This window comes from Telopea speciosissima, chromosome 10, assembly GCF_018873765.1.
Source record: "Telopea speciosissima isolate NSW1024214 ecotype Mountain lineage chromosome 10, Tspe_v1, whole genome shotgun sequence".
Taxonomy (NCBI): Eukaryota; Viridiplantae; Streptophyta; class Magnoliopsida; order Proteales; family Proteaceae; genus Telopea; species Telopea speciosissima.
In genome coordinates, this window is record NC_057925.1 from 15,426,957 (window position 1) to 15,453,917 (window position 26,961).

Sequence of the window (26,961 nt, forward strand, 5' to 3'; positions counted from 1 at the left end):
CATGGTTGGAGGAGAAGGAGAAACCAGCTATGCAGTCAACTCAATATTCCAAGTCTTTCTCTTTCTCTCTCTCTCTCTCTCTCTCTCTCTCTCTCTCTCTCATGTGTGGTTGTGTGCTCTGTTAGCAAACTACGTGTTCCCTTTTTTAAAACCTCAAGCATTTCCGTTTTAAACACGTTTAAAACATGTTCCCATTTTTTTGACCTTTTTTTAAGACCTTGGACTTGTTGAATAATAACTTACTTAACTGATCATCTCTCTCCAAAACTTTGATCAGCCTGATTCATTCACCAACGTAAAGATGATTCAAAGGGCTATATTTCTCATGATATCGCCTTTCACTCAAAGTCAATGCACACTGAAATTAGAAGCATGTATTTCAAATAAAAATTCCTCAATTTATATGAGAATAGTGCCTTTTTTTTTAAAATATAAATATTTAAAACCCGTATCGTCTGTTTTCCATTTTTTACAATTTTCTGTTTTTTTTTACCATTTTATTTGACCATCCTTTTACAATTTTTTACCATTTAAAATTCGTACCATAAGACTCCAACTTTTTTGCCGTTCCCGTTTTTGCTAACTATGATTGTGTGTCTTATGATCTTTTTTGGTTGCTTTCAGAAAACAGGAATAACAATGGCAAAGAGAGTGGTATTGGAGAGCATATTGGAACTTTACTACAACACCCTCCCACAGTGTTTATGCATAGCAGATTTGGGCTGTTCTTCAGGACCCAATACTCTATTGGTGATCACAGAGATTATAAATGCTATTGAATCCGCACGCAGCCGGTTGGGTAACCCATCACTTGAATACCAAGTGGCACTAAATGATCTTCCAGGGAATGACTTCAACACCATTTTCAAATCTTTGCCAGCTTTATATGAGAAATTCAAGAAGGAGAAGGGAGATCAGTTTGGTCCATGTTTCATATCAGGACTGCCTGGTTCTTTTCTTGGAAGGCTTTTCCCAAGCAAGAGTCTGCACTTTGTTCACTCTTCCTACAGTGTTCATTGGCTCTCACAGGTCAGAATAATCCTTTAGTGGAATGATTGATTTCATTCTGGTAGTGTGTTTTTTTTTTTTCTTTGAGTCGCAGTGTTTACTTAGGGGTGCAAGTTTGTCCCTGTCGGCTGAGCCCGACCTAAGTCTGAATAGGGCCTGGGCTGAGAGACCCTAGCCCTTTTTGGCCCTGAGTTAGGGCCAAGCTGGGCCAAGGTTGAGGCCTTGGGCTGAGCCCAGCTCGGCCCTGTCTTCTTCTTTATCTTCTTCTCTTCAGATTGGGCCAACCCTTGCGACTCCCTTTCCCCTCCCCATTAAGGGTGTCAAATTAGAACCAGAACCAAAAACCGAATCCAGATCCTGACTGAATAGCCAGAACCAAACTGAACTGGATGGAATTTGGTTACTATTCGAGATTGGGATGCAGGAACCGAGCTCGGTTCGGTTTGGATCCGGTTCGAGCATAGGAACTGAATTTGGGTACCAGAATTGAGTAGAATTGAGTCGAATTTGGGTAGGAATTATAATTATAATTAATACTAATATGTTATAGTGAATAAATACACCAGATTTTATAATACTATATTATAGTATAATATTAAAGCATTATACTATATATATATAGTATAAATCGAGTACACGAACTAGAACTGAATTTCGTAACAGAATAGGAAATAGAACCGAACAGGTTTCACTTTTCAGAACTGAGGTGGGACTCGATCCGGTTTTGGATCACACCAACTCTCCCTAGAGCCTACCGAATACCCGGTTCCGGACCACTTTACACCCTTACTCACCATGGTTAGGGCCAATCAAGGTCAACCTGGCCGATCCTGAGGACGGGTCAGGCCAGTCCGGGCCTGAGCCCAACTAAGGGGACTCAGAGTTGGGCTGAGGTTTTAAAAAACCCTACCCAATCCGGAACCTGTTGCAGCCCTAGTATTTATGTTATGTGTGTGATTAATTACATTATAGACAATCTAACCGTGGTATAATGACAGGTTCCTCTTGAACCTGAGGATAACAAGAGACACATTTACCTGGCCAAGACAAGTTCTCCAAGTGTGTATAAGGCTTATTTGGAGCAATTCCAGAAGGATTTCTCAGTGTTCCTAAGGTCACGTTATGAGGAACTAGTACCTGGAGGGCATATGGTCTTAACAATTCTTGGAAGGAAAAGTGTGGATGATGAATTTAACAGAGATTTTTGTTCCCTCATGGAGCTTTTAGCAAACTCACTCAATGATCTGGTCTCTGAGGTATATATGCTTTTGTTTACTTTTTATTAGCTTTTTTTTAACCTTTTTATGGAATTAATTAATTTTGTTGAGGGTGGTTGTTGATCTGTTTCTTAATTATTTGACATTAATATTAGGGGCTTATTGAAGAGGGTAAAGTGGATTCATTTAATATGCCAATTTACACGCCTTGTCCTGAAGAAGTAAAGAAGATAATTCAGAAAGAAGGATTATTTGAATTGGAAAAGCTAGAAGTGTTTGATGTGAATTGGGATCCCAATGACGATAATTCTTACAATAATAATAATGAAGAAGAAGAATTCAAGTTTGATAATTTCTCAAGTGCCAAAAATGGGGTAAGGTGCGTAAGAGCTGTGACAGAGTCATTGCTTGTTCATAATTTTGGAGAGGATATAATGGACAACTTGTTCCAGAGATATACAAAGATTGTTGCTGACCACTTGTCTATGGAGAATGCCAGAGAAAAGTCCAAGTATGTTAGTCTTTTAATTTCCATGAAAAGGAAATGAAAGCTCGATCTTATGTGGAATTGAATTGTTTTATTTGACAAATTAATTTATCAATAGGAACTACTTTTTTTTTCTTTTTTTTTTTTTTTTTGGGGGGGGGGTGGTTTGAAAGTAATATATTTTATCTAATGTTTTGAGTATGCACTGTACACAAAGAAGTTTGATATCAAGATTATAAATGAGAAAAAGAGAAAATAAGAAAAGAGAGTTCATGGTTTTATAGAATAGTATGATTTATAGTTAGATGTTTAATTTGATGAATCCGAATTTTACGAATTATTTGTCCGAATCCAAACCAGACTCAAAAAACATTTCTAATGGTTACCTAGGTTTAGAACACGTCCTTAAAACGGTTCTAGGATAGCTCTTCTTGCTATATATCCCGCTGCTTCTGGGAGGCTAATAATGTAGCTAACAAACTTATAAAATATGCGACAACAACAATGTCTTCAACAATTTGGGATGCCCCGGCCTCTTTTTGTAGTTGGTGATGTATCTTGGGATGCTCAGTTGAGAGCCAAAGTTAGGTTTTCTTAATCTATTTGGGTGGGTTTTTTTTCTTTTCTTGTTTGGGTTGTTTTTTTGTTGATGGCCATGGCGAAGGTGGAATAGCAGCTCAAAGGTGTAATTTTTCTTTTGTTTGTTTGTTAATTAATATTGTTCTTGTTGATTATTAACAAAAAAAAAAAAAAAAAAAAAAAAACCAAATAACATATCCTCAATTGGTATTAAGAAAAGATTGTCAAGTTGGGGGAACAGGATCATGTTAGTATTCATCTACAACGTCCATTAATTTAAAATGGCGATTGTTCTCTGCCTGGGAGCGTAGGCTATGCACATACACATGAGGCGATCATTTTGGCCATTCAGGGGGATAGGACGATCATTCTGCCCACCCCCATGTGTCTAGGCGCATCCTACGCCACCGGCATAGAGAATATTTGGCCAATTTAAAAATAACCTTCTTCCCTATGTCTTCATTTTGCCCTGTAGAGTGGACAGGGCGGAACCCCAAATAATTGGGAAGTTCCTGCATTGAAGGCATAATATACTCACTTAAGCAATAATTGATTAATAAAACTAATTACTATTTAGCTCCCTTGTCATATCATGGAGCTCCATTTCCACAAGTTCCAATAACTCTGGATCATCAACAACATCAACCTCATTTAGAAAGCACATCAACTTGAATCAGGGATAAAAATTAGAAGATTCGATTGACTTGAAAAAAAAAAAACCCAATAAGAACAAAATGAAACTCTAGAAATTTGTAATCATGTTGAGCATGCCTGGGTACCCAGGGGGCAGAGGCATCATCTCACGGTCCCCTGTGAGAGGGCGTGGGAAACACCACTAAGTATAGATCTTTTTCCCTTAAATTAGCTACCCTTGTTATAGTGTTTGTAAATATGTAGGATAATTTGTGGCATTGACTTCATGGATTGGTCAAGGTTTCTTGATCGTTCATATATGGCAGCAAGTGATAATTCAATGGAAATCATGTGGCCTTGTGTAAGACCAAGTTTGCTGGAGATGTTCCTTTTTAACAGTGGTATGAGCTTCATCAGTTTTATTCACCAAGGAGGAAATTTCAAAACATCTCTAGTTTTAAGAGTACAAGGGGATGTATCTCAGACGGTAGAGCGCTCGCTTAGCATGCGAGAGGTACGGGGATCGATACCCCGCATCTCCATTAACTAATTTCTACTAATAAAAAGTAAAAATCCCTAGCATACTATTTATTTTATATCTCTTTTGTAAAATACCGGATTTTTACTATGTATTTTATACCAGAATTATTGTAAATATTTTTTGGGTAGATAGTAGCATTGCGTACGTCCTGCGACCTTATTCTTATGTTTCTTGTATTGTATCCGTAGATTTGAGATGAGGATAATCATAACCGTCCAATGAATTTTCACTCAATGACTGGTTCCTCGATGTTCTGATGAGAACCCCCCTACTTCATCATCCCAATCACTTGATGCCGAGTTCTGTCTTTGTCCGTCCTGCAAAGGCCTAATGAAGCCACCGCTGCATCCCTCCCCCCCTTCTCTGTAGAAGTCGAGAGTAACATTATTTATCGCCATCATTGTTTAGAATTGATTACAAAACTGGGAATCTCAAATCTGCAACAAATTGTGATTATGTGAAGAATTACAAGTTCATTTCAATGATTGATGCAGATTTTCAACCAAACCCAGATTACCTTAAAAAGGATGGTTGGATTTATTGAATAAAAGACACAATGTCACGCTCCTATCCCGATGTAAGATATTTTACCACACAGGGGTATGACTGGGACAATCACACATCATCCCAACACCTACCAGGATCACAGATGTAGTGTCCTGAGCCACAGTCCACCCTGTCATCACATTATGACGACAGACAGGAACGTACCGAAAGGAATAAATCGTTCCATCACAGAGTTAGCGGAAGCGAAATCAAATTAAAATATGTGAAATTAGAGAGCATCGGTTCTCTAATGATAACACATAATACAATATCACTGTTCGTAACCATTCAATCTCTCCTAATAAGTAAACATACAGTTTATACATGGTTGTGGAATGAATACAGAAAATTAAATAATAATAAACAATCGCCCGAAGGGCACAAATGCTTGGGTGTACGTCTACATCCAAGTCACAGTCATCAACTCTACTCGATCTGCATCCAACGGTGCTCGTCAAGAGGTTATCTACATATAAACTAAAAAGTGGTTGTACAATGGGGTTAGCTACACTAGCTAGTGAGGGAGCAAAGGGGAATGCGCACACATCACACAATCAATATCAAACAGAATGATGCATGCTAATGTTAGATTCATTTTTTACCTAGCACACAATTCTATCTGTCAAGTATATGCTACTGTGATAACTCGGGAAACACTGTGGGTCACTTATCCTATCACCCCAGTGAGACCTCAATTATCACAAAGGGACCTGCGTCGGTAGAAGTCATCATGACCACCCAGTGGCAAACCCCGATAGCCATCACTACCCCTGCCCTGGCCTCTCCCACCTCCACAGACCGTAGGTGCTCAGACTATCCAACACATAAACCCCTGTTGGCAAGGGTCGTAGCATAAGGGAACAAGCATCCTAACCGCAGATATACTATATGCAAGTCCTATCGTCCCCAGAGGTATTCCGGGTGCATCAACGTCCCATTCCATCTAGTACCGGCATGGCACATACAGATCAGGATGACATATAAAAGTTTTCATAATTAAATAAATTGGGGTTTCCGGTACCGGCACACCAGGCACCGTAGCCCGATACGATGGTGAGTATACTATCACATTCACAACAGTTCATAATATGAATAAAATACAATGCGCACCATGCTTATAAATACACCATAGCATGCTTAATATTAACAATTATATAATATTCAAACCCAACAAGTCACCCAGAACCCACTCACCTAACACGGGTGTAGCTCGGCGTAATTGACATGAATCTCCCCAGGCATCGAGTGTCATCTGGCGTGGTTCACATGAATCTCATTGGTGCACAAACCTAACATACAAAATAATTCATTAAAACAGGTATAAAAGGGTCCCATGCTAGGCCCTCAAGATTAAAATTAAGTTTCAACCAAGACAGCACGAGCGGACTCACGGGTGGTCTCAGCAGAGGTGAATCTGCCCCTGACTCCGTTCAGGCCAAAGGGTAAAATTAGAGCGAGCGGATCTTCTTACTTGAATCCGGTCATTGATTTGTTCGACATCTGAGACAACCATAAAGGGGAGCGGATCCATGGGCGGATGTGCTTCTTGGGTCTGCCCCTGCATCCGTTCAATTTATGAGACAGACCCAAGAGCAACAGGCTTCAGGCAGAGGCAAACAGAGTGAATCCGTGCCTTCGTTCGCTCAGGCCAATTTGCAGGGTTTACATTGGGCGGACTGACGGGCGGTACCACGATAGATGGATCCTGTCGTTTGTTCGCCAATAGTCTCTTCCGAGATTTCAAAGAGTTGCAGCTTCAGCTTGAAGCTTGGAGCTTCTTAGCATCTCAGGATCATGGAGGGGGTGTCTAAGCCTTCCTAGGGTCACTAGATCCTAGACTCACCTCATGGATCCAAGATCCTACAAGATTTGGTCTCAACTGGGGTCCAAGGGTTGGGTTTCAAGTTCAAAACCAAGGCTCAACAGCAATGGCAGCAAAAGCAGCTCATGGGAGCTCAAACCAGACTTAGGTCAGCTCTATTAGAGCTCTAACTAGGGACCGAGCTCCACCTTGAGTCCCAAATGGAACTCTAGGTCAGTCCAAGCTCGAGAATTAAACCAAAATCAAAAAGGGAAATGGGGAGAGCTAGGCTTGGGAAACTTACCTTGGTGAGATCCTCCAATGGAGGAGTGGAGTCCAAGGCTAGGTGAGCCTTCATGCTCTTCTCCCTTCCTTTCCATCTCTTCTCCTTCACCTTCTTCTTCCTTCTTGGTCCAGTCAGCAAGAGGAGGAGATGTGGGGCAGCCAGCCATTTTGGCATAGCTCCCATCTTCTTCCCTTCCCCTCCTATTCCTCTCCCACTCCTACTTCTTCCCTCTTCCTTCCTCCTCCTTCTCCTCCACGGTTTTGGGGAGGGGGAGAGATAAGTGAATGGGAGGGATTCTTTTAGCTTTAAGAGGGTAGAAGGGTCCTTAGGGTGTGTTTGGTTAGGGGTCTTAGAATGTAGTTGGGTCCTTAGGCTTAAAATGGGTCTTTGGTTAGGCATTAGGCCATGTTTGGTCCAAGTCATGGCCCTTGGGTCCATTTAGTTAATTAGGGTCTGTTTGGGTAGGGTCCAAGCCTCACTTAGACCTATTGGCCCTTAGGTCTTGTTTGGTTTTGGCTAGGTTATTAAAACCCATCATCTCCCTAAGTTTGGCTTTGTGGGCTCCACTTGACCAGTAAATGGTAGGGGTAGGGGTCCAATGGTTCAATTGAGGTGTCCGGGACACGGGAGTGTGGGTCCCACAGGAAAATAATCCAAAAATGCTGATGACAGCACGGGCGGATCCTCGAGCGGATTCAGTAAGAGTGAGTTCGTTTATGACTCCGGTGCTGCTGTCATGGCCCAAACTTCAAGGAAAGTGGCAGGGCTTTAACCCACACTTTTAAAACTTCGAGGGGATTCTTTCTATGGTATTACCGGTTCAAGGTCATCAGTGTTGACCATGGCCATAAGGCATTGCCCTTTGGGTAAGGTCTGGATTGCCCCGGGGTATAAGGGGATATTTGGGGTGCGGGTGTAACATCCCCCCAACCTTATTAAAAAATTTTGTCCTCGAAATTTGAGGCAACCCGGGTCTCAAAGCCGAAGGCTTGTTGAACAACAATACCTCCAAATACCCACTACTTGAACTAATTCAAGCTCGGGTCAAAGTGAGGTAGTGTCTAGTTGACACAACAGGCCAGGTTCTACACCTCACTTCCTCACATGGTCACATTACCACAGGAGTGTGGTCCACAATACCCAGGCTCAATTTAACTTTTAGAGATGGTGGTCATAACATACCAGTAGGTCAAGGATATCACTTGGTCTAAAATCTAGGGAACTTTCCTGTTCCAGGTAGCCTAGTCTAGTGTGTAGGGCACCGCTCAGATTTTCACAACTCTGGTCACACTTGGGTTACAGGACTCAACCTGTCCAGTCTCCAATATAGGGTTCACACTCTGAATGCTTTCAATTTTGGTTATCTCATTACCTCATCCAACTTTAGAATGACTTGGAATATTGACGAAATCTCCTATTGTTCACTTCCAGTATGGAGGAAACGCATTTGGTGACCCATTACTCCATTCATATATGTCGTTGGAGAAGGTCTTGTCACATCCTTCAGTTTCAGCCTTCAAGATCTTTAAACCCATCTCATAGTGACTACACAGGGAAAAAGTCCAATATGGTTCTCCTTCGAGAGCCAAACAATCACCTATGGTAGATCTAATTCATGTTAATTAATCTACCTAGTCATTAATAAGTTCATTTACTATTAACCCGTGATCAACATGACCAAGGGTCCAAGCTCAACTAAGTGATCACAGCAAGGTCAAGGTAAGGTTATACTTGTAGTACCAGAGAATCACTCTAGTCACGCAAGTATAAGGTCCTAAGGGACATACATATCTGTATATATATATATCACACAAATTCATAAGCAAAAATTCAAGAATTACATTCATATCCCTATGGACATATCTGTCATCTAGGTCAATTCACAAGAATAAAAGTTCTCGAGTACAGTTTGCTAAGTCTTTTGGAGGGTCAACCCGCGGTGTAGGACTTCCTCTATGAGTCTAAACATAGTTTGGAGGAACCAAGTAAAGTACAAATAGAGTCATCACTAACTCAAGGTGTCATGAATGGCCTCCAATTATACATGGTCTTTGTGGCTCACTTCGAATGAACCAGTCCAAGCTAGTTCAATACTTTCCTTTCTTAATATCTACCCACGGGGTTAGGCTTCCTGTCCATAAGTTTTGGGTCCATCAATCCACAGGGTATAGAGGTCTTCATTCTCAAAAGTAACTTTCCTCCCTTCCAGGTAGGAGGGGAGTCACGACAACCATTAATACCTGCCATTTCTCATTGATTGGCCTGGCTGAGTACAAGTTCTAATCCTTTTCAAATCAGGGTATTGACTAGGCTTAGGTGATCCCCACAAATGGGTCACACAACAAGGGTGTCCAACCTAGGGTGTAGGCATCGAATCATCATACAAGGGGTGGTCAAAAGGTCCCAAAAGTCTAAGGTCAAAATCCTAAAAGAACAGCGAGCGGACTCACGAGCGGTATCAGTGCTCTGGTTCCGTTCGTGTTTCCCTCGCAAGACAGGGAGAGCAGACTAACGAGCGGAGGCAGAATGTGAATCCGTTCGTTCATCCGTTCTCAGAAGATCAAACGTCTGAGAGAATATGAATCGATTGGATCTACGGGCGGACTCATGGCGGTGGATCCGTTCGTTGATCCGGCCAGTTATAAAATCATGACTTTTCAAATTCTAGGCGGGGCGGATTGACGAGTGGAATCACGATAACTGATTTCATTCGTTCATCCGTCCGACAAATTTCAACAAAAATAGAACCGTGAGTTTCAAAACTCGCTTTGGCTCCAAGAGGAAACACAACCGCAGGGAGAGGGAGAAAGGATCTATAGATTTCTTGAGGAGTTATGTTGCAACTTCAAGCTTCAAAGATCACTTCCTACTTGATTAAGGTAAAATTCCTCTTCTCCATTTTCCTTTCAATCCTCTATTCTTCTCACTGTGAAATTTTGTTTGTGCCTCTTTATCTTCTCTTTCATTTCTCCTTGGATTTGTGATAATTCCTTCCAAGTATGATCATGTCTTGACTTTACTTGCATACTCATGGCCATAAACACCAAGTTCATGCCAAAATCGATCTAGGCTAAGGCCTTTGGGTTGGGAATCATGCTCTAATGATCAATGGCACTATAGGGACGGCTTCTTACTTATTCATTGTATTCTTTCAGGCATTTAGAGATTGCTTAACTTAGTTAGTTATCTTGGCTAAGTCCCACTTCTTGATTGAATAAGCTCTCCCATTCTTTCATGCTTGAGAAACCTTCCAAGTTCATGCTTAATCCATTACATGCCTCTAGACTTTGTCAAATCATTTTATTGATATACCATCAAGTACATTTCTTATACATTTTATAGCAGTAGATAAAATCCTTGGAGTCTATCTCCTTAATGTATTCCCATATGCCTTCTATATTCTTGAGATTACTTGTACAATCCTTAGTATTCATTTTCTTTCCTCAACAATGGTTCTTGTCTCAAGTTGGAGTATTTCATTCCACAACTTGTTTTATTGACATATAATGGGGTGTAAGATAACCAACATATGCCTATTGCTTACTTCAATCCCATCCTTCACGTCCACACATAAGAGATTACACGTGGGGCATTGTTTGCATATTAATCTTGTCTCTTCTCCTGTCTCTATACACATCTCCAATGCTCTCCATGCTCCCATTATATATATATACGGATCATGGTTAATCTTCTCTTCGAATCACTTCCACAACAATTGGGTATTTTACTTTTCTAAATTTATTTGCCAATCACATACATCATTATTCCACTTTGGCTTACCTTCTTGCTATTCTACTTGGTGTCGCCTCATGTGTGTAGGTGAATTCATGGCTCCAAAAAGAAAAAGAGACACGGCCATCATGCCTGCCATTCCTATCACCCACCAGGTGTCTCAGTTTACCACTAAAGGGGTCGAGGGACATTCCTGGGGATGCCTCTTTAGCAGGAGAATCCTCGTGGAAAGGGACATAACTGGGGAGGAAATGTTGGCGTACCAGGTGGAGACTAGATTTGAGAGGTTGGAGTGGTCCAACATGCTGATTTTGCCTGAGTTCTACTACCCTGCTTTGATTAGAGAGTTTTACTCAAACTTGCTGTTGATTGAGGGGGACGATGGTGACCTTAGACTGACTACTCTTGTGAAGGGAGTCGCCATCAACTTTACTCCCGAGGAGTTGGGAATTATTCTCGATGTTTCAGCAGAAGGGAAAAAGGTTTACTATTCTTCGGACGGCCACCAAGACCAAAGCCTGCACCCGGAAGAGGGTAAGGAGTTGTTTCAAGTTCTGACCAACAACAGGGACAAGAAGAATAAAGATCTCTTCAAGTTTCCTCCCTCACAGCGAGTCCTTATTTTTCTTGCCAAAACAAATCTGGTTCCCTCCAAGGCGAGCAGCACACACCCTTCTCTGATATCCACAGTATTAGCTCACTCCCTATATACTGGCCAACCTATTTGTCTTCCTTATATAATCATGAAGCACATGGCTCGCACTGTTATGGATTCCACTCGAAGGCACGCATTACCCTACAGTTGATTACTCACTTGGGTTTTCCTCTGCTTCGAGGTTGATCTTGATCAGGAACCCAAGAAGTCAAGCACTCGGGAGCCTATCGGGTTTGATGCGCTGCGAGAGATGAACCTATACCCTATTTACAACAGTGCAGGGGGACAGATTTAGCATGGTAAGGGGAAAGGAATCAAAGATGATGAGGAAAATGACAGCGAGGCCGATTCTGAACTTAGGGGTCCAGGACCATTTGCAACAGGTACCGCAAAGGTCACAGGGAAAGGTGATGACTTATCGATGGCCATCAAGCGGCTGGGCATGCGAGTGGCAGATGGCTTCAACAGGATCAAGAAACAACTAAATGCCCAAGCTTGGCATATGGCGGACATAGAGTGAGGAATAGACAACATCAACTTCTTCCTCGGTCGCGGTGATGACGCCAGTGCCGACGACTAGCTCAGCTCTTTCCTCTGGCAATTCTCAGAAATTAGCTTATCAACATCTCTTAGTCTCTTGCCCTCAATGGGTACTCTGTGGAACTAATTTCATTTTGCTTTCCTCTAGCTTTGCACTTCTTTTGCCCCTCGTTCTTTTGATCAAATAGTATGAAAACTTTGAAAACCTTCATAATTAATAGATGTATACCTTGATCTTGCATGGTTACTATCAGGTGCTTTGGGTCAGACAGGTGAAATCTGTTAATTTGGGGTTGAGGAGGGCATAGGTATGCCCAAACATGAAATGATACAATCATGATTGGATTCGAAGAATTAAATTAAGCAGAATAGAATCGCAGTGTCAAATGGTGAAGAACATTAGTTGCCCCTAGGAAGATCAAAATCTTTGGAATAGTTGTATTTAGCATCATATATATATATATATATAATTCCCACTTGTAGATCATTGTGGATTATGGTGGTTGGTTAAATTAATATAATACTGAACATAAATTATAACATATATATATAACCGTCCAGTATCAATTTAAGACCCAACCAAGCAATCACACAATTGTAGCTTGACACTTGTGTTTCGAGTTCTAGGTTCCAGGTTGTCTATTATCATCTAGATTCTTATTTCACCACGATCAGTCTTCTCCCTATATCTGCACACAACCATTTATGGTCTTAAGATTTTTAGTTCAGAACCTAATTGTGGAAAGTAAATCAAGAGGTTACGTCCAAACTGTGGTCGGTGTAGAGCATCATTGCCCTGATTCCACTTAGTCATACCCCTATATGGCAAAAGATCTTACATTGGGATAGGGTCGTGACACACAAGGTTTAGAGTTTCACAACTGCAGATACCTTCCTCCACTATGGAGTTTTCCTCTGCTTGAGTGCTTGTAGAACCTTAACCCAAAGAAAAAAAGAAAAGCTTTTAACTCCTCTGCGTGCTTTCTTTGCTGCATTGGATTTGGAATGAAAAAAGAGTTTAAAAGGGTTTTTGAGATTGCTAATAAGGAGATCTGGTTTTTGGTATTGCAACCTTAAATAGATTTTCATATTTTTCATGTTTTTTAGAACCCTTCTGGGTTTTTAACATTTTAGGGTTCCGTTTCTTGGTTTGGGAGAGTATTTCGTAACTTTCGTCTTCTGAGTTTCTACTCAATCAGAGGGGGGGGGGGGGGAGGAGGGTTAATGGCTCCAAGATCGGATTTTTGTGTTGGTGGGCTAAGAAAATAAGGAATGGAACTCCATTGGTTGTGACCATGAGAACCCAAACTACTCTGTTGTGGAGATTGATGATTCCAAAGGATCGGTGGTGCTGAAAACCACTAAAACAAAGCAAAGTGCCACACCGCCACTGTGAAAACCAGAAAAACCCAAGGGGGTGGGGGCAAAGGGCAGATGTAGGGCCGGGAAAGAGAATGTATAATGGTAAAGGAGGGAGGTAACAGGTGGAGCGGGAGTCGCAGTCTGATATGGGAGTTGCAGAGAATAATTAAAGATAAAAACGGTAACTGCCTGTCTCGGTTAATTGAGAGAAACATATTCAATGACTGCGATTTAATGTAACTAAAGCAACGGCTAGGTTTGATCAATGCCCTGTATACTTATTTTTACGCACGTACCGCGACCTTTAAGCCATATTTTTTTTTGGTAATAGAATTATTGTAAATATCATGTGCTTTAGCCCAAGTATTTATCTTTTCATTTTTTCTGATATTAGCTAAATTATTAAAAATCTTGTTAATTATAAGTCAATTTATATGGTCTTGTATACGAACTTTGTTTTGCAGTAGATGTGTGTTAATGGTGAAGCCAAATCTCAGTTCTAATCCAGAAAGTACTGTGGTGTTTCTTTGGCGGGCTGTTTTGCCTTTGAAATGCACCACCAGAAAGGCCAGAAAGTGCTTCGTCGAGATCATCGATTTGATATGCATTTCACCCTATGTTGGATTGTTGGTTCGTATCTCGAACCAGACCGGGTAAATTTTCTGGGGCAATTTTGTACTTTCGTGATTAGAATTTTCTTATATATTGTGGTCATCTCTTTGAGAGATGTGTGAGGGTTTGTATTTTTCACCACCTTTTCTCCATGGGTAAGTTTTAACTGTAAAGACTCAGAAAGATATATTGGGTTTTAACTTTATATAGATTCTCTGTTCTTTAATTTGGATTTGAGTTGCTTTGATGACATGGATGGGAGAGACAATCTTCTACTTCACAAAAGTCATATTGGTGGAACCCAACAAGCTTTGGAAGGAGGAGGTCCCTCCACCTGACATCAAAAGCTCCACATATAAACCCTTTATGCATGGATTGATTTTCACATAGGCACTGAAGTTGGTTCTATATTATAAGTTGTTCTCTAAGCGTCCTCTCATCTATGTAACACCACATTTTGATTATCTATCTTCCTATTTCAATCATAATTTTCCCTCCATGGAAAAACCATTGTTTTTAGGGTTAAATACGCGAACCCCCATAATTGCCTTTTCTTCAATCTTTTCTAAAATTTGGAAAGACCTAATTGCCCTGACCTATTTGTTAAAATTTGAAAAGATTAAAATGCCCTCATCTTTCCCAAATCATCATCTTCTTTTACAATGTAGATACCCAATACCACCACCACCACCATTGCCGCCACCCACCATTAACACCATCACCACCGTGAAGCCCCACCTCCAGTACCACCTCCAACTCCTCCACCTTTACCAATTCCAACACCGAGTCCCCCTCGCTTGCCTATTCCTCCACCAACACCGCCGCCCTTACCATTGAAATTCAGGCAGCCATGGGCCATGGCAGGGCTTGTTTTCATGGTAGGACGAAGAAAAAAGAGGCGGGAGCAAGAAGTGTTGGAGAATCGAAAAGGGGAACCAGAGAGATTGATAGATCGATTTAGGTTGATGGAATTGAAAAAACCAGTAGTAGCGCTGATGGTTATTATTTATTAAATTACTTATTATGTTATTAATTAATCCAATTGATGCATGAGCTAGTATTCAAATAAGAGGTATTGGTTTTTATTCGGTTTAGAACCATGGTTTTGCGGTACAAATCATGACCAAACCAGAAATTTTTTAATAACATTTTGATCAGATCATTTTTTAGCAGTGTGATTCAATTCAATCGTAACTGATCGGCTCCGGTTCCGATATTCGATTTCAATTCCATTTTGACACCCTTAAGACGAGGATGTGTTTCTTGGTATCTTGAATTTGATGGGCTCATCAATGTACTTACCAAGATTTCTTTCATGAGACTGTTTATCTTAATTAATCACTACCTTTCTGGACTTACCTTTCTTATTAATGGTTTCTCTCTATTCAAAATCGATTTAGCATTACCTTTCTTATTAATGGTTTCTCTCTATTCAAAATCGATTTAGCAAAACAAGTCACATATTCCATTCCCCACCCTCCCCGGAAATCTTGGAAACAAGATTGCATTTTAGGTTTAACCGAATTTGTTTGGGAATCGTTAATTATATCAGTTAGAAGATGATGTATGCCCGGATTTGGCTCCAATCCTGCAGTGGCGGGAGCTGGAGCGTCCAGCACCAGCTGCGATTAAGACACCTGGCATTAAAGTAAATCAACGGTCAGCTGTGAATGGACAAAAGTAAAATCCATTTTCCCTCTCTCACTCTCTCCTTCTGCCCAAACCCGACCCGAAATATACTTTGAAACCTAAGTTCGATTAAACAACAGGCGAAGGAATCCTTCATCTTCCCCCTTTCTATCCGATGGTCTCCATCGTCCTGGAGGAACGAAGCTAAAAGCCTAGGTTGGGGACTCCATCCTCTGGTTAGCCTCGCCTCCGCCAGTCGCCGTTCACCGTCCAATCTGAATGACTGAATCAAAGGGACTCCATCTTCTCCTCTTCTTATTTGAACGGCGAACGGCGAACGGCGAACGGCGATCGGCGATCGGCGGCGGCGAGGCTAACCAGGTAAGCTCTTCTCTTTATCTCTCTCTCATTTTCGTTCTGAAACCCTAACAAATGGATTTCGTTTTTGGTACAGGGGAAGTGGAAGAAGATTTTGAATGAGTATGGAGCATGTGAAAACCTGTGAATTCTTTTCTTGTATTTTTGGCTCAACCGGAACTGATCCCCACTTAAATATTTGTTTCTTCTTCCCTTCTTCATTATGGAGACAAATTGGGTTTGAAATCTGTAATCAGAACGACTATTCCTCTCTTCGATGTGAATTTCCCTGTGGTTTTTCTCCTGTTCATCATCTTCGAAATCAGAAGACTGAGGATTTAGTAGGGCGGATCTTGTCAAGTGGACTACTTGGATCATCAGGATCGTTGTCCTGTGAATTTTCTCTTCCACTGCAGCCCTTGCAGCTGCTGCTGCATAAGCTGCAGATTCAAAAGCAACTTGAGCTTTCTCATCTCTCTCTATCGCCTCTGTCAAATGATACTCATACCCCTGCTTGGGCAGGTTCTGCTTCTGGTTCACCTCCACCTAGCATCAGTGAAGAATCAAAGATCCTCTTTTAACAACTTCATTCTGTTCTCCAAACTGGGTTGTCGAGTTGAGAATTTCTGGATGTTCTACAGAGACCGGAAACAAAGATTAAATCTCATTCCATAAGAAAGAAACTGAATTAACACAAATATATAAGAGAATCTGCAAAACCATACCCTTGGATTAACTCCACAATTGTAGTTCTGGGAATTCCCCACATCTTGAAGCCGCAAAAAAATCAAATTAAGGTTTCGTACCCAGAAGATGTAGAAAACCCAAAATTGCAGGTTTTAGGGTTTCAAAAAGAAAATGAGAGAGAGAGAGATAGAGAAAAAAAAAAGAAGAGAGAAGAAGAGGGGAGACTCAGATTACTTGGTTTGGCGTTCGCCGTTTGCCGTTCACCGTTGGCCGTTGCACGAGGTCAACCAGGGGAAAGCCAGAAAAGGGGAAGAGAAAGAGGAACACATCGGGTCGGGTATACTCAACTTGGTCGGGTAAGAGAGTCAAATGGATATAAAATTGAGTTTATTAATTAAGGCCGTTGGATTCGTTGTTGGCCAGGTGGAGAGATCTCAGGAGGGTGCTGGATGCTCCAGCTCCCGCCACAGCGCCACTGCAGGACAGGAGCCAAATCCATGTATCCCTGAGTATAAAAAACCCTATTTTCGTTTCATTGTTAACTCACGGAATTCCTCCTTTCGTCTTTTCATTCCTCTCCACAAGTTGAAAGCCATGGATGTTCAAGAGGTTCTTCACATGGTTGTAGGAGAAGGAGAAACCAGCTATGCAGTCAACTCAATATTCCAAGTCTCTCTTTCTCTCTCTCTCTCATGTGTGGTTGTGTGCTTTGTTAGCAAAAACTACGTGTTCCATTTTTTACCGTTTTAAACATATTTTGCATGGCAAATGGCAAACATTCTTGTTTTAAACACGTTTATAACATGTTCTCGTTTTTTTGGCCTTGTTTAAAAACCTTGGACTTGTTGAACAATGGCTTACTTGACTGACCATATCTCTCTCCCCCTCTCTCTCTCTCTCTCTTGAACCTTGATTGGCCTAATTTTTTTACCAATGTAACGATGACTCAAAGGGTTACATTTTTCATGATATCACCTTCAACTCAACGTCAATGCACAGACACCGAAATTAGAAGCATGTAATTCAAATAAAAATTCCTCAATATATATGAGAGTAGTTATCTTTTTTATTCTGTTTTTTGAAATATAAACGTTTAAAATCTGAATCGTCCGTTTTCCGTTTTTTACCGTTCTCTGTTTTTTGACCGCTTTATTTGACCATCTTTTTGCAATTTTTTATCCTTTAAAACTCATACCGTAAGACTCCTTTCTTTTGCCATTCCCGTTTTTGCTAACTACGGTTGTGTGTCTGATGATCTTTTGTGGTTGCTTCTTACAAAAAACAGGAATAACAATGGCAAAGAGGGTGGTATTGGAGAGCATATTGGAACTTTACTACAACACCCTTCCACAGTGTTTGTGCATAGCAGATTTGGGATGTTCTTCAGGACCCAATACCCTATTGGTGATCACAGAGATTATAAATGCTATTGAATCGGCACGCAGCCGGTTGGGTCACCCATCACTTGAATACCTAGTGGCACTATTCAAGTGGCACTAAATGATCTTCCAGGGAATGACTTCAACACCATTTTCAAATCCTTGCCAGCTTTCTATGAGACATTCAAGAAGGAGAAGGGAGATCAATTTGGTCCATGTTTCATATCAGGACTGCCTGGTTCTTATTTTCTTGGAAGGCTTTTCCCAACAAGAGTCTACACATTGTTCACTCTTCCTAATAGTATTCATTGGCTCTCTCAGGTCAGAATAATCCTTAAAATGGAATGATTAATTTAATTTCGTTACGGTGTTTATTTAGGGGTGCAAGTTTGTCCCTGTCGGGCCGAGTCTGATCCGAGTTCGAACAGGGCCTGGGCTGAGACACCTTGACCTTAAAAGCGGGTCAGATTTGAGAATTTTTTGCCCTGTGTTAGGGCCGGGCTGGGCCAAGGTTGAGGCCTTGGGCTGAGCCCAGCCTGGCCTTGTCTTCTTCTTTTTCTTCTTCTCTCAGGCTTGGCCCAACCCCTGCATCTCCCTTTCCCCTCCCCATTAAGGGTTTCAAATTCGAATCGGAATCAAAAACCAAATCCGGATCCGGACTAAATAACCAGAACCAAACCAAATTTGATAGAATTTGGTTACCATTCAAGACTGGGATGCAGGGACCGAGCTCAGTTTGATTTGGATCCGATTCCATCATAGGAACCGAATTTGGGTACGAGAATCGAGTCGATATTGGGTACGAAATTATAATATAATTAATACTAATATATAATAGTATATTAATACACTATAATATTAATAATAGTATTAGATGTTATAATACTACTATATTATAACATTATACTATATATAGAGTAATAATATAATAAAATAATAATATAATATTTAGGGAGAAAGTTCTCTGACTGGGAGTGTGGCCTATGCCGGCACTTCCATGAGTCTATCTCTCTCCTCCTCATTTAAAAAGACACTTCTGCCCCCTTATTTTAAGAAGAAGAGAGATAGACACATGGGAGTGTGGCCTCCCATGTCAGAAAACTATTTCCCTATAATATTATACACCTCAGTACATAAACAAGTGAGTACATACAACTTACCCCAAGGCAACAAAAACTCTAAAATCAACTTCTACCGATAACTCGGAGGTCGAACTTGCTGGCACAAGAATAAAATATTATAAATAACAGTACAATAAATGTGAGGCATTACAAGGGGTGTCTTGCAGACTTCTAGGGCAAATTTCCCAACACCTCCTCTCTCTCTCTTTTTTTTCCTTTTATTTTTTTTTTAAAAAAAAAAATCTTTTCCTCTTCCTCTTTTTCTTCCTAGCCTTTGCTACAAATAGGCGTAGGGGTTAGAGGAAATTTGCTAGTGAATTGGAGGTTTCATTGACACAAAAAGGGTGGTTTTAACCCCAAGGGACTACGTAGTTGGCAAGGGACGAGGACTAAGGAAGGTGAAGGTCCTGAGTTCGACTCCGCCTCCCCCCTTGGGGCCACCCGCCTGAGAGGAAACTCCTTGGTGAACATGCGGACCCCAGTATCTCTCGGTTCGTGTCTGTTGCGGGGTCGTGCACGAGCCCTGGGGGAATTAGTCAACCAAAGGCCGGACACCTCCAGTTCCAAAAAAAAAAGGTGGTTTTGCCGGTGAAACATCGAATTTTATTCGATGGCGAAATTGGCTTTCACCGATGAATTGAGCGATTCGCTAGCGAAACAAGTATTTTTTCGCCGACGAATTAACTATCTCATTGGAGAAATTCTGACACTTGTCAGAATCACCCTTTTAGTTATTTCTTTTGTGTTTTTTCGTGGGAAAACTTATGGGGGTGATATCTCCCAATCCGGTCATCGAAATTTGGCGATATCCAAATAGGGGTTAAATTGTGTTGGAAATTGTTAAGAAAACAACGCCCAGAATGACGACTTGCAGAAGAAAAACGAAAATAGAGAGAGCACACAACGCACAACACAGAGATTTACGTGGTTTACCTCCAAGATGGAAGCTACGTCCACGACCGAGCAGTAGAACATGTTTCACTTTTTTCTCTGAAATTGTTAAAAACCCTCATTGATCCTATCTCAAAGAGATAAGAACAATATATAGGAAAACCCTAACCCCAGAAAGTACACAAATGCCCCTAGCCCAAAAATGCCAAAAAACTTGAGCCGGACCAAAACGTAACACATGGCTCAAAAGTACTCATTTCAAAGATCTCGACGAGCCCAACACAACTCTCTAGCCCCGCCATTTTTTGGTGTTCCAAGGTTGTTTTGAGGCCGAAACAGCTCGCCGAAGGTCTCAATCGCACTTTCTGGACCAAATCAGGCTTCACCGACAATAGAAATGTCCTGAAAAATAGGAAACCTATTCTTAATTGTTTGGAAATTGTGTTAGTTGGTCGTACCTCCTTTCGTGGGTACGACCATTTTTTATTTACGAGGTTTGGTTGAGAGGGAAAATACTCAGTGCATGACATGTAGAAAAAAACGGTTTATAGGGGGTGTGTTGCAGACCGGTAGGGCAAATTTTCCAACACCTTCTCACTCTCTCTTCTTTCCTTTTATGTTTTTTTTTTTCCTCTTCCTCTTTTTCTTCCTGGCCTTTGCTACAAATAGGCATAGGGGTTGGAGGAAATTCATTGGTGAATTAGAGGTTTCATTGACACGAAAAGGGTGGTTTTGCCGATGAAACATCGAATTTTATTCGATGGCGAAATTGGCTTTCGCCAATGAATTCAGCAATACGCTGGTGAAACAAGTATTTTTTCGCCAACGAATTATAACTATCTCATTGGCGGAATTCTGACATTTGTCAGAATTATCCTTTTAATTTTTTTTTTTTTTTTGGGGAAACTTATGGGGGTGATATCTCTCGGATCAAAATTTGACGATTCAAATATTGTCGTAAAGATTTTTAGGTATATTATCTGATGGTATCAACATAGGGGTTAAATTGCGTTGAAAACCAGGTCGGAAATGTCCTGAAAAGTAAGAAACCTTTACATAATTGTTTGGAAATGGTGTTAGTTGGTCGTACCACCTTTAGTGGGTTGGTTGAGAGAGAAAATATTCACTGCTTGACATGTAGTATTGCTGACCATTCATGATTAGATTGCATGACTAATTAATAATGTCTATAGTATGAATGATACGAAGTGTTGCCGACCATTCAAGAATAGACGACATGACCATTATTGTCTATATACGGGCTCCTCTGTAGCAGCGCGACATAGTATATAGCGCACATCCAATGATCCTGTGTGCTCGAGCACGCAATCCAACACCTTGCCTTTGTGTTGGGCTGTGTGCCAGAGCACACAGGGCCGTCGAATGGTGCGCTACACACTGTGTCGTGCTATAGAGGACCCGAATGCGCACGACATACTGTATCCTTGACCATTCAAGAATAAATGGCATGACCACTACTACTACTGTCTATAGGGTGCATGACACAGTGTGTTCCTGATTGTTTAGGAAAGCATGACTAGTAGTGCCTTAGGGTGCATATTTTGTGGAGGAATTTTTTATTTGATTTTTGGTGATAGCTAAACCAAGGGAATATGTTTGATATAATTAAAGGGGTGATCTTCTCTGTGCCGTAGTGTAGGCTGCGCCCAGACACATGGACCAGCCATTCAGAGGGGTAGGGTGGTCATTTTGTCCACCCCCATGTGTCTGGGTGCAGCCTGCACCACCGACACAGAAAACATTCTCCCATAATTAAATTATGGGCAAGAGATCTCTACTTGGTCACATGATCTCTACACAAGCGTTTGGGCCAATGGGGGAGCACGCCTGGATATCTACCTAGGGGGCAGAGACGTCATCTCACGATGATATGTGAGAGGGCGTAGGAAACATCACCAATTAGAGATCTTTTTCCCTTAAATTATCTACCCTTGTTATATTGTGTGTAAATATGTAGGATAATTTGTGGCAATGACTTCATGGATTGGTCAAGGTTCTTGATCATTCATATATGGCAGTAGGTAATAATTCAATGGAAATCATGTGGCTTGTGTAAGACCAAGTTTGTTGGAGATGTTCCAATCCAGCAGTGGGTAATAGCTTCATCAATTTCATTCACCAAGGACCAAATTTGAAAACATCTCTAGTCTTGGGAGTACAAGGGGATGTGTCTCAGATGGTAGAGCGCTCGCTTAGCATGCGGGAGGTACGGGGATCGATACCCCACATCTCCATCAACAAACTTCTACTTATCCAAAAAAAAAAAAAACACTCCTCTTAAGAATTTTTATTATGTAGAAATACTATAAAAGTGATTCTCAGAATGTGGACACCCTTTACCAAAAAAAATAAAAAAATGTGGTTCCTACTCATCATGCTGTGTATTGTTAGTTTTAAGAATATTTATTATTTAATAAAAATTCAAAGAGTGAGAGAGAGAGAGAGAGAGAATATGGTTCCTACTCATCTTCATCACTTTTTCTTCATGGGTAAGTCTTAACTGTAAAGACTAAGATATATTGGGTTTAGCTTTATTTAGATGCTTGGTTCTTTAAATTTGGATTGGAGTTGTTTTGATGACATGGATGGGAGAGACAATCTTCTACTCCACAAAAGCCATATAAGTGGAGCCCAATCAACAAGCTTTGGAAGGGGGAGGTCCCTCCACCTGGCATCAAAAGCTCCACATATAAACCCTTTATGGATTGATGTTCATATTCCCACATAATAGCAAACATAGGCACTGGAGTTGGTTCTATATAAGTTGTTCTCTAGTGCCCTCTCATCTATGTAAGACCACATTTTGATTATCTATCTTCCTATTTCAATTATAATTTTCCTTCGATGGAGAAAATTAAACCATTGTTTTTAAGTATCACATTAAAGGAAATACCCTCCCAGGCTGTGGGTGCATAATATGTTATATAATGTTAGAAAAACAACGCCAAGAATGACGATTTGTAGAAGAAAAATAAAGAGAAAGAGAAGACAATCACACAAGACAAGAATTTTACGTGGTTCACCCCCAAGTAGGAAGGCTACATCCATGACCGAGCAATAGAACGATTTCACTACTTCTCTGAAGCCAAAATTACAAACCCCAGATCTCATCCACTTTCAATACCAATCAGAACATACAGAATTTAAAAAAAAAAAAAAAAAAACAAACACAAGTGATTATACTTAGTCCCAAAGTTCAGTGTTATTTTTATATTGGGGGAGGAGGGGGGGGGGGTTTACCAACACTAGGTGAGTCCAAGTTTGTTGAGCAGGGCAGGGGAAGCTCTACTATGAACTTTGGTGGCATTTGGGCTCTTGGGCTCTTGTAATCGGCCTGATGACTGGTGGTGTTGTGAATTTTTATTATGTAGAAATACTATAAAAGTGATTCTCAGAATGTGGACACCCCTTACCAAAAAAATAAAAAAATGTGGTTCCTACTCATCATGCTGTGTATTGTTAGTTTTAAGAATATTTATTATTTAATAAAAATTCAAAGAGAGAGAGAGAGAGAGAGAGAGAGAGAGAGAGAGAGAGAGAGAGAGACTATGGTTCCTACTCATCTTCATCACTTTTTCTTCATGGGTAAGTCTTAACTGTAAAGACTAAGATATATTGGGTTTAGCTTTATTTAGATGCTTGGTTCTTTAAATTTGGATTGGAGTTGTTTTGATGACATGGATGGGAGAGACAATCTTCTACTCCACAAAAGCCATATAAGTGGAGCCCAATCAACAAGCTTTGGAAGGGGGAGGTCCCTCCACCTGGCATCAAAAGCTCCACATATAAACCCTTTATGGATTGATGTTCATATTCCCACATAATAGCAAACATAGGCACTGGAGTTGGTTCTATATAAGTTGTTCTCTAGTGCCCTCTCATCTATGTAAGACCACATTTTGATTATCTATCTTCCTCTTTCAATTATAATTTTCCTTTGATGGAGAAAATTAAACCATTGTTTTTAAGTATCACATTAAAGGAAATACCCTCCCAGGCTGTGGGTGCATAATATGTTATATAATGTTAGAAAAATAACGCCAAGAATGACGATTTGTAGAAGAAAAATAAAGAGAAAGAGAAGACAATCACACAAGACAAGAATTTTACGTGGTTCACCCCCAAGTAGGAAGGCTACATCCATGACCGAGCAATAGAACGATTTCACTACTTCTCTGAAGCCAAAATTACAAACCCTCAGATCTCATCCACTTTCAGTACCAATCAGAACATACAGAATTTAAAAAAAAAAAAAAAAACAAACACAAGTGATTATACTTAGTCCCAAAGTTCAGTGTTATTTTTATATTGGGGGAGGGGGGGGGGGTTTACCAACACTAGGTGAGTCCAAGTTTGTTGAGCAGGGCAGGGGAAGCTCTACTATGAACTCTGGTGGCATTTGGGCTCTTGGGCTCTTGTAATCGGCCTGATGACTAGTGGTGTTGTGAATTTTTATTATGTAGAAATACTATAAAAGTGATTCTCAGAATGTGGACACCCCTTACCAAAAAAATAAAAAAATGTGGTTCCTACTCATCATGCTGTGTATTGTTAGTTTTAAGAATATTTATTATTTAATAAAAATTCAAAGAGTGAGAGAGAGAGAGAGAGAGAGAGAGAGAGAGAGAGAGAGAATATGGTTCCTACTCATCTTCATCACTTTTTCTTCATGGGTAAGTCTTAACTGTAAAGACTAAGATATATTGGGTTTAGCTTTATTTAGATGCTTGGTTCTTTAAATTTGGATTGGAGTTGTTTTGATGACATGGATGGGAGAGACAATCTTCTACTCCACAAAAGCCATATAAGTGGAGCCCAATCAACAAGCTTTGGAAGGGGGAGGTCCCTCCACCTGGCATCAAAAGCTCCACATATAAACCCTTTATGGATTGATGTTCATATTCCCACATAATAGCAAACATAGGCACTGGAGTTGGTTCTATATAAGTTGTTCTCTAGTGCCCTCTCATCTATGTAAGACCACATTTTGATTATCTATCTTCCTCTTTCAATTATAATTTTCCTTTGATGGAGAAAATTAAACCATTGTTTTTAAGTATCACATTAAAGGAAATACCCTCCCAGGCTGTGGGTGCATAATATGTTATATAATGTTAGAAAAATAACGCCAAGAATGACGATTTGTAGAAGAAAAATAAAGAGAAAGAGAAGACAATCACACAAGACAAGAATTTTACGTGGTTCACCCCCAAGTAGGAAGGCTACATCCATGACCGAGCAATAGAACGATTTCACTACTTCTCTGAAGCCAAAATTACAAACCCTCAGATCTCATCCACTTTCAGTACCAATCAGAACATACAGAATTTAAAAAAAAAAAAAAAAACAAACACAAGTGATTATACTTAGTCCCAAAGTTCAGTGTTATTTTTATATTGGGGGAGGGGGGGGGTTTACCAACACTAGGTGAGTCCAAGTTTGTTGAGCAGGGCAGGGGAAGCTCTACTATGAACTCTGGTGGCATTTGGGCTCTTGGGCTCTTGTAATCGGCCTGATGACTGGTGGTGTTGTGAATTTTTATTATGTAGAAATACTATAAAAGTGATTCTCAGAATGTGGACACCCCTTACCAAAAAAATAAAAAAATGTGGTTCCTACTCATCATGCTGTGTATTGTTAGTTTTAAGAATATTTATTATTTAATAAAAATTCAAAGAGAGTGAGAGAGAGAGAGAGAGAGAGAGAGAGAATATGGTTCCTACTCATCTTCATCAGTTTTTCTTCATGGGTAAGTTTTATCTGTAAAGACTAAGATATATTGGGTTTAGCTTTATTTAGATGCTTGGTTCTTTAAATTTGGATTGGAGTTGTTTTGATGACATGGATGGGAGAGACAATCTTCTACTCCACAAAAGCCATATAAGTGGAGCCCAATCAACAAGCTTTGGAAGGGGGAGGTCCCTCCACCTGGCATCAAAAGCTCCACATATAAACCCTTTATGGATTGATGTTCATATTCCCACATAATAGCAAACATAGGCACTGGAGTTGGTTCTATATAAGTTGTTCTCTAGTGCCCTCTCATCTATGTAAGACCACATTTTGATTATCTATCTTCCTATTTCAATTATAATTTTCCTTCGAAGGAGAAAATTAAACCATTGTTTTTAAGTATCACATTAAAGGAAATACCCTCCCAGGCTGTGGGTGCATAATATGTTATATAATGTTAGAAAAACAACGCCAAGAATGACGATTTGTAGAAGAAAAATAAAAAGAAAGAGAAGACAATCACACAAGACAAGAATTTTATGTGGTTCACCCCCAAGTGGGAAGGCTACATCCATGACCGAGCAATAGAACGATTTCACTACTTCTCTGAAGCCAAAATTACAAACCCTCAGATCTCATCCACTTTCAGTACCAATCAGAACATACAGAATTTAAAAAAAAAAAAAAAAACAAACACAAGTGATTATACTTAGTCCCAAAGTTCAGTGTTATTTTTATATTGGGGGAGGGGGGGGGGGGGTTTACCAACACTAGGTGAGTCCAAGTTTGTTGAGCAGGGCAGGGGAAGCTCTACTATGAACTCTGGTGGCATTTGGGCTCTTGGGCTCTTGTAATTGGCCTGATGACTAGTGGTGTTGTGAATTTTTATTACGTAGAAATACTATAAAAGTGATTCTCAGAATGTGGACACCCCTTACCAAAAAAATAAAAAAATGTGGTTCCTACTCATCATGCTGTGTATTGTTAGTTTTAAGAATATTTATTATTTAATAAAAATTCAAAGAGAGTGAGAGAGAGAGAGAGAGAGAGAGAGAGAGAGAATATGGTTCCTACTCATCTTCATCACTTTTTCTTCATGGGTAAGTCTTAACTGTAAAGACTAAGATATATTGGGTTTAGCTTT

At 40.4% G+C, this 26,961-nt stretch overlaps 1 protein-coding gene across 1 annotated transcript; it reads left to right on the forward strand.

Annotated features, from left to right (window-relative positions):
- Positions 1 to 639: 639 nt before the first annotated feature.
- LOC122643317 (S-adenosyl-L-methionine:benzoic acid/salicylic acid carboxyl methyltransferase 2-like) lies at positions 640 to 2,773 on the forward strand. Its single transcript, XM_043836950.1, has 3 exons — positions 640 to 1,029; positions 2,007 to 2,264; positions 2,381 to 2,773. The coding sequence occupies exons 1-3, from the start codon at positions 640 to 642 to the stop codon at positions 2,771 to 2,773; spliced, it is 1,041 nt and encodes a 346-aa protein (XP_043692885.1).
- The last annotated feature ends 24,188 nt before the right edge of the window (positions 2,774 to 26,961 follow it).

Excerpts from the sequence above, each read along its gene's own strand:
- LOC122643317 (XM_043836950.1), top strand. The coding sequence starts at position 640 with ATGGCAAAGAGAGTGGTATTGGAGAGCATATTGGAACTTTACTACAAC. Across the intron at positions 1,030-2,006 it reads GTGTTCATTGGCTCTCACAG|GTTCCTCTTGAACCTGAGGA; the intron begins GTCAGAATAATC and ends GTATAATGACAG. Across the intron at positions 2,265-2,380 it reads TCAATGATCTGGTCTCTGAG|GGGCTTATTGAAGAGGGTAA; the intron begins GTATATATGCTT and ends CATTAATATTAG.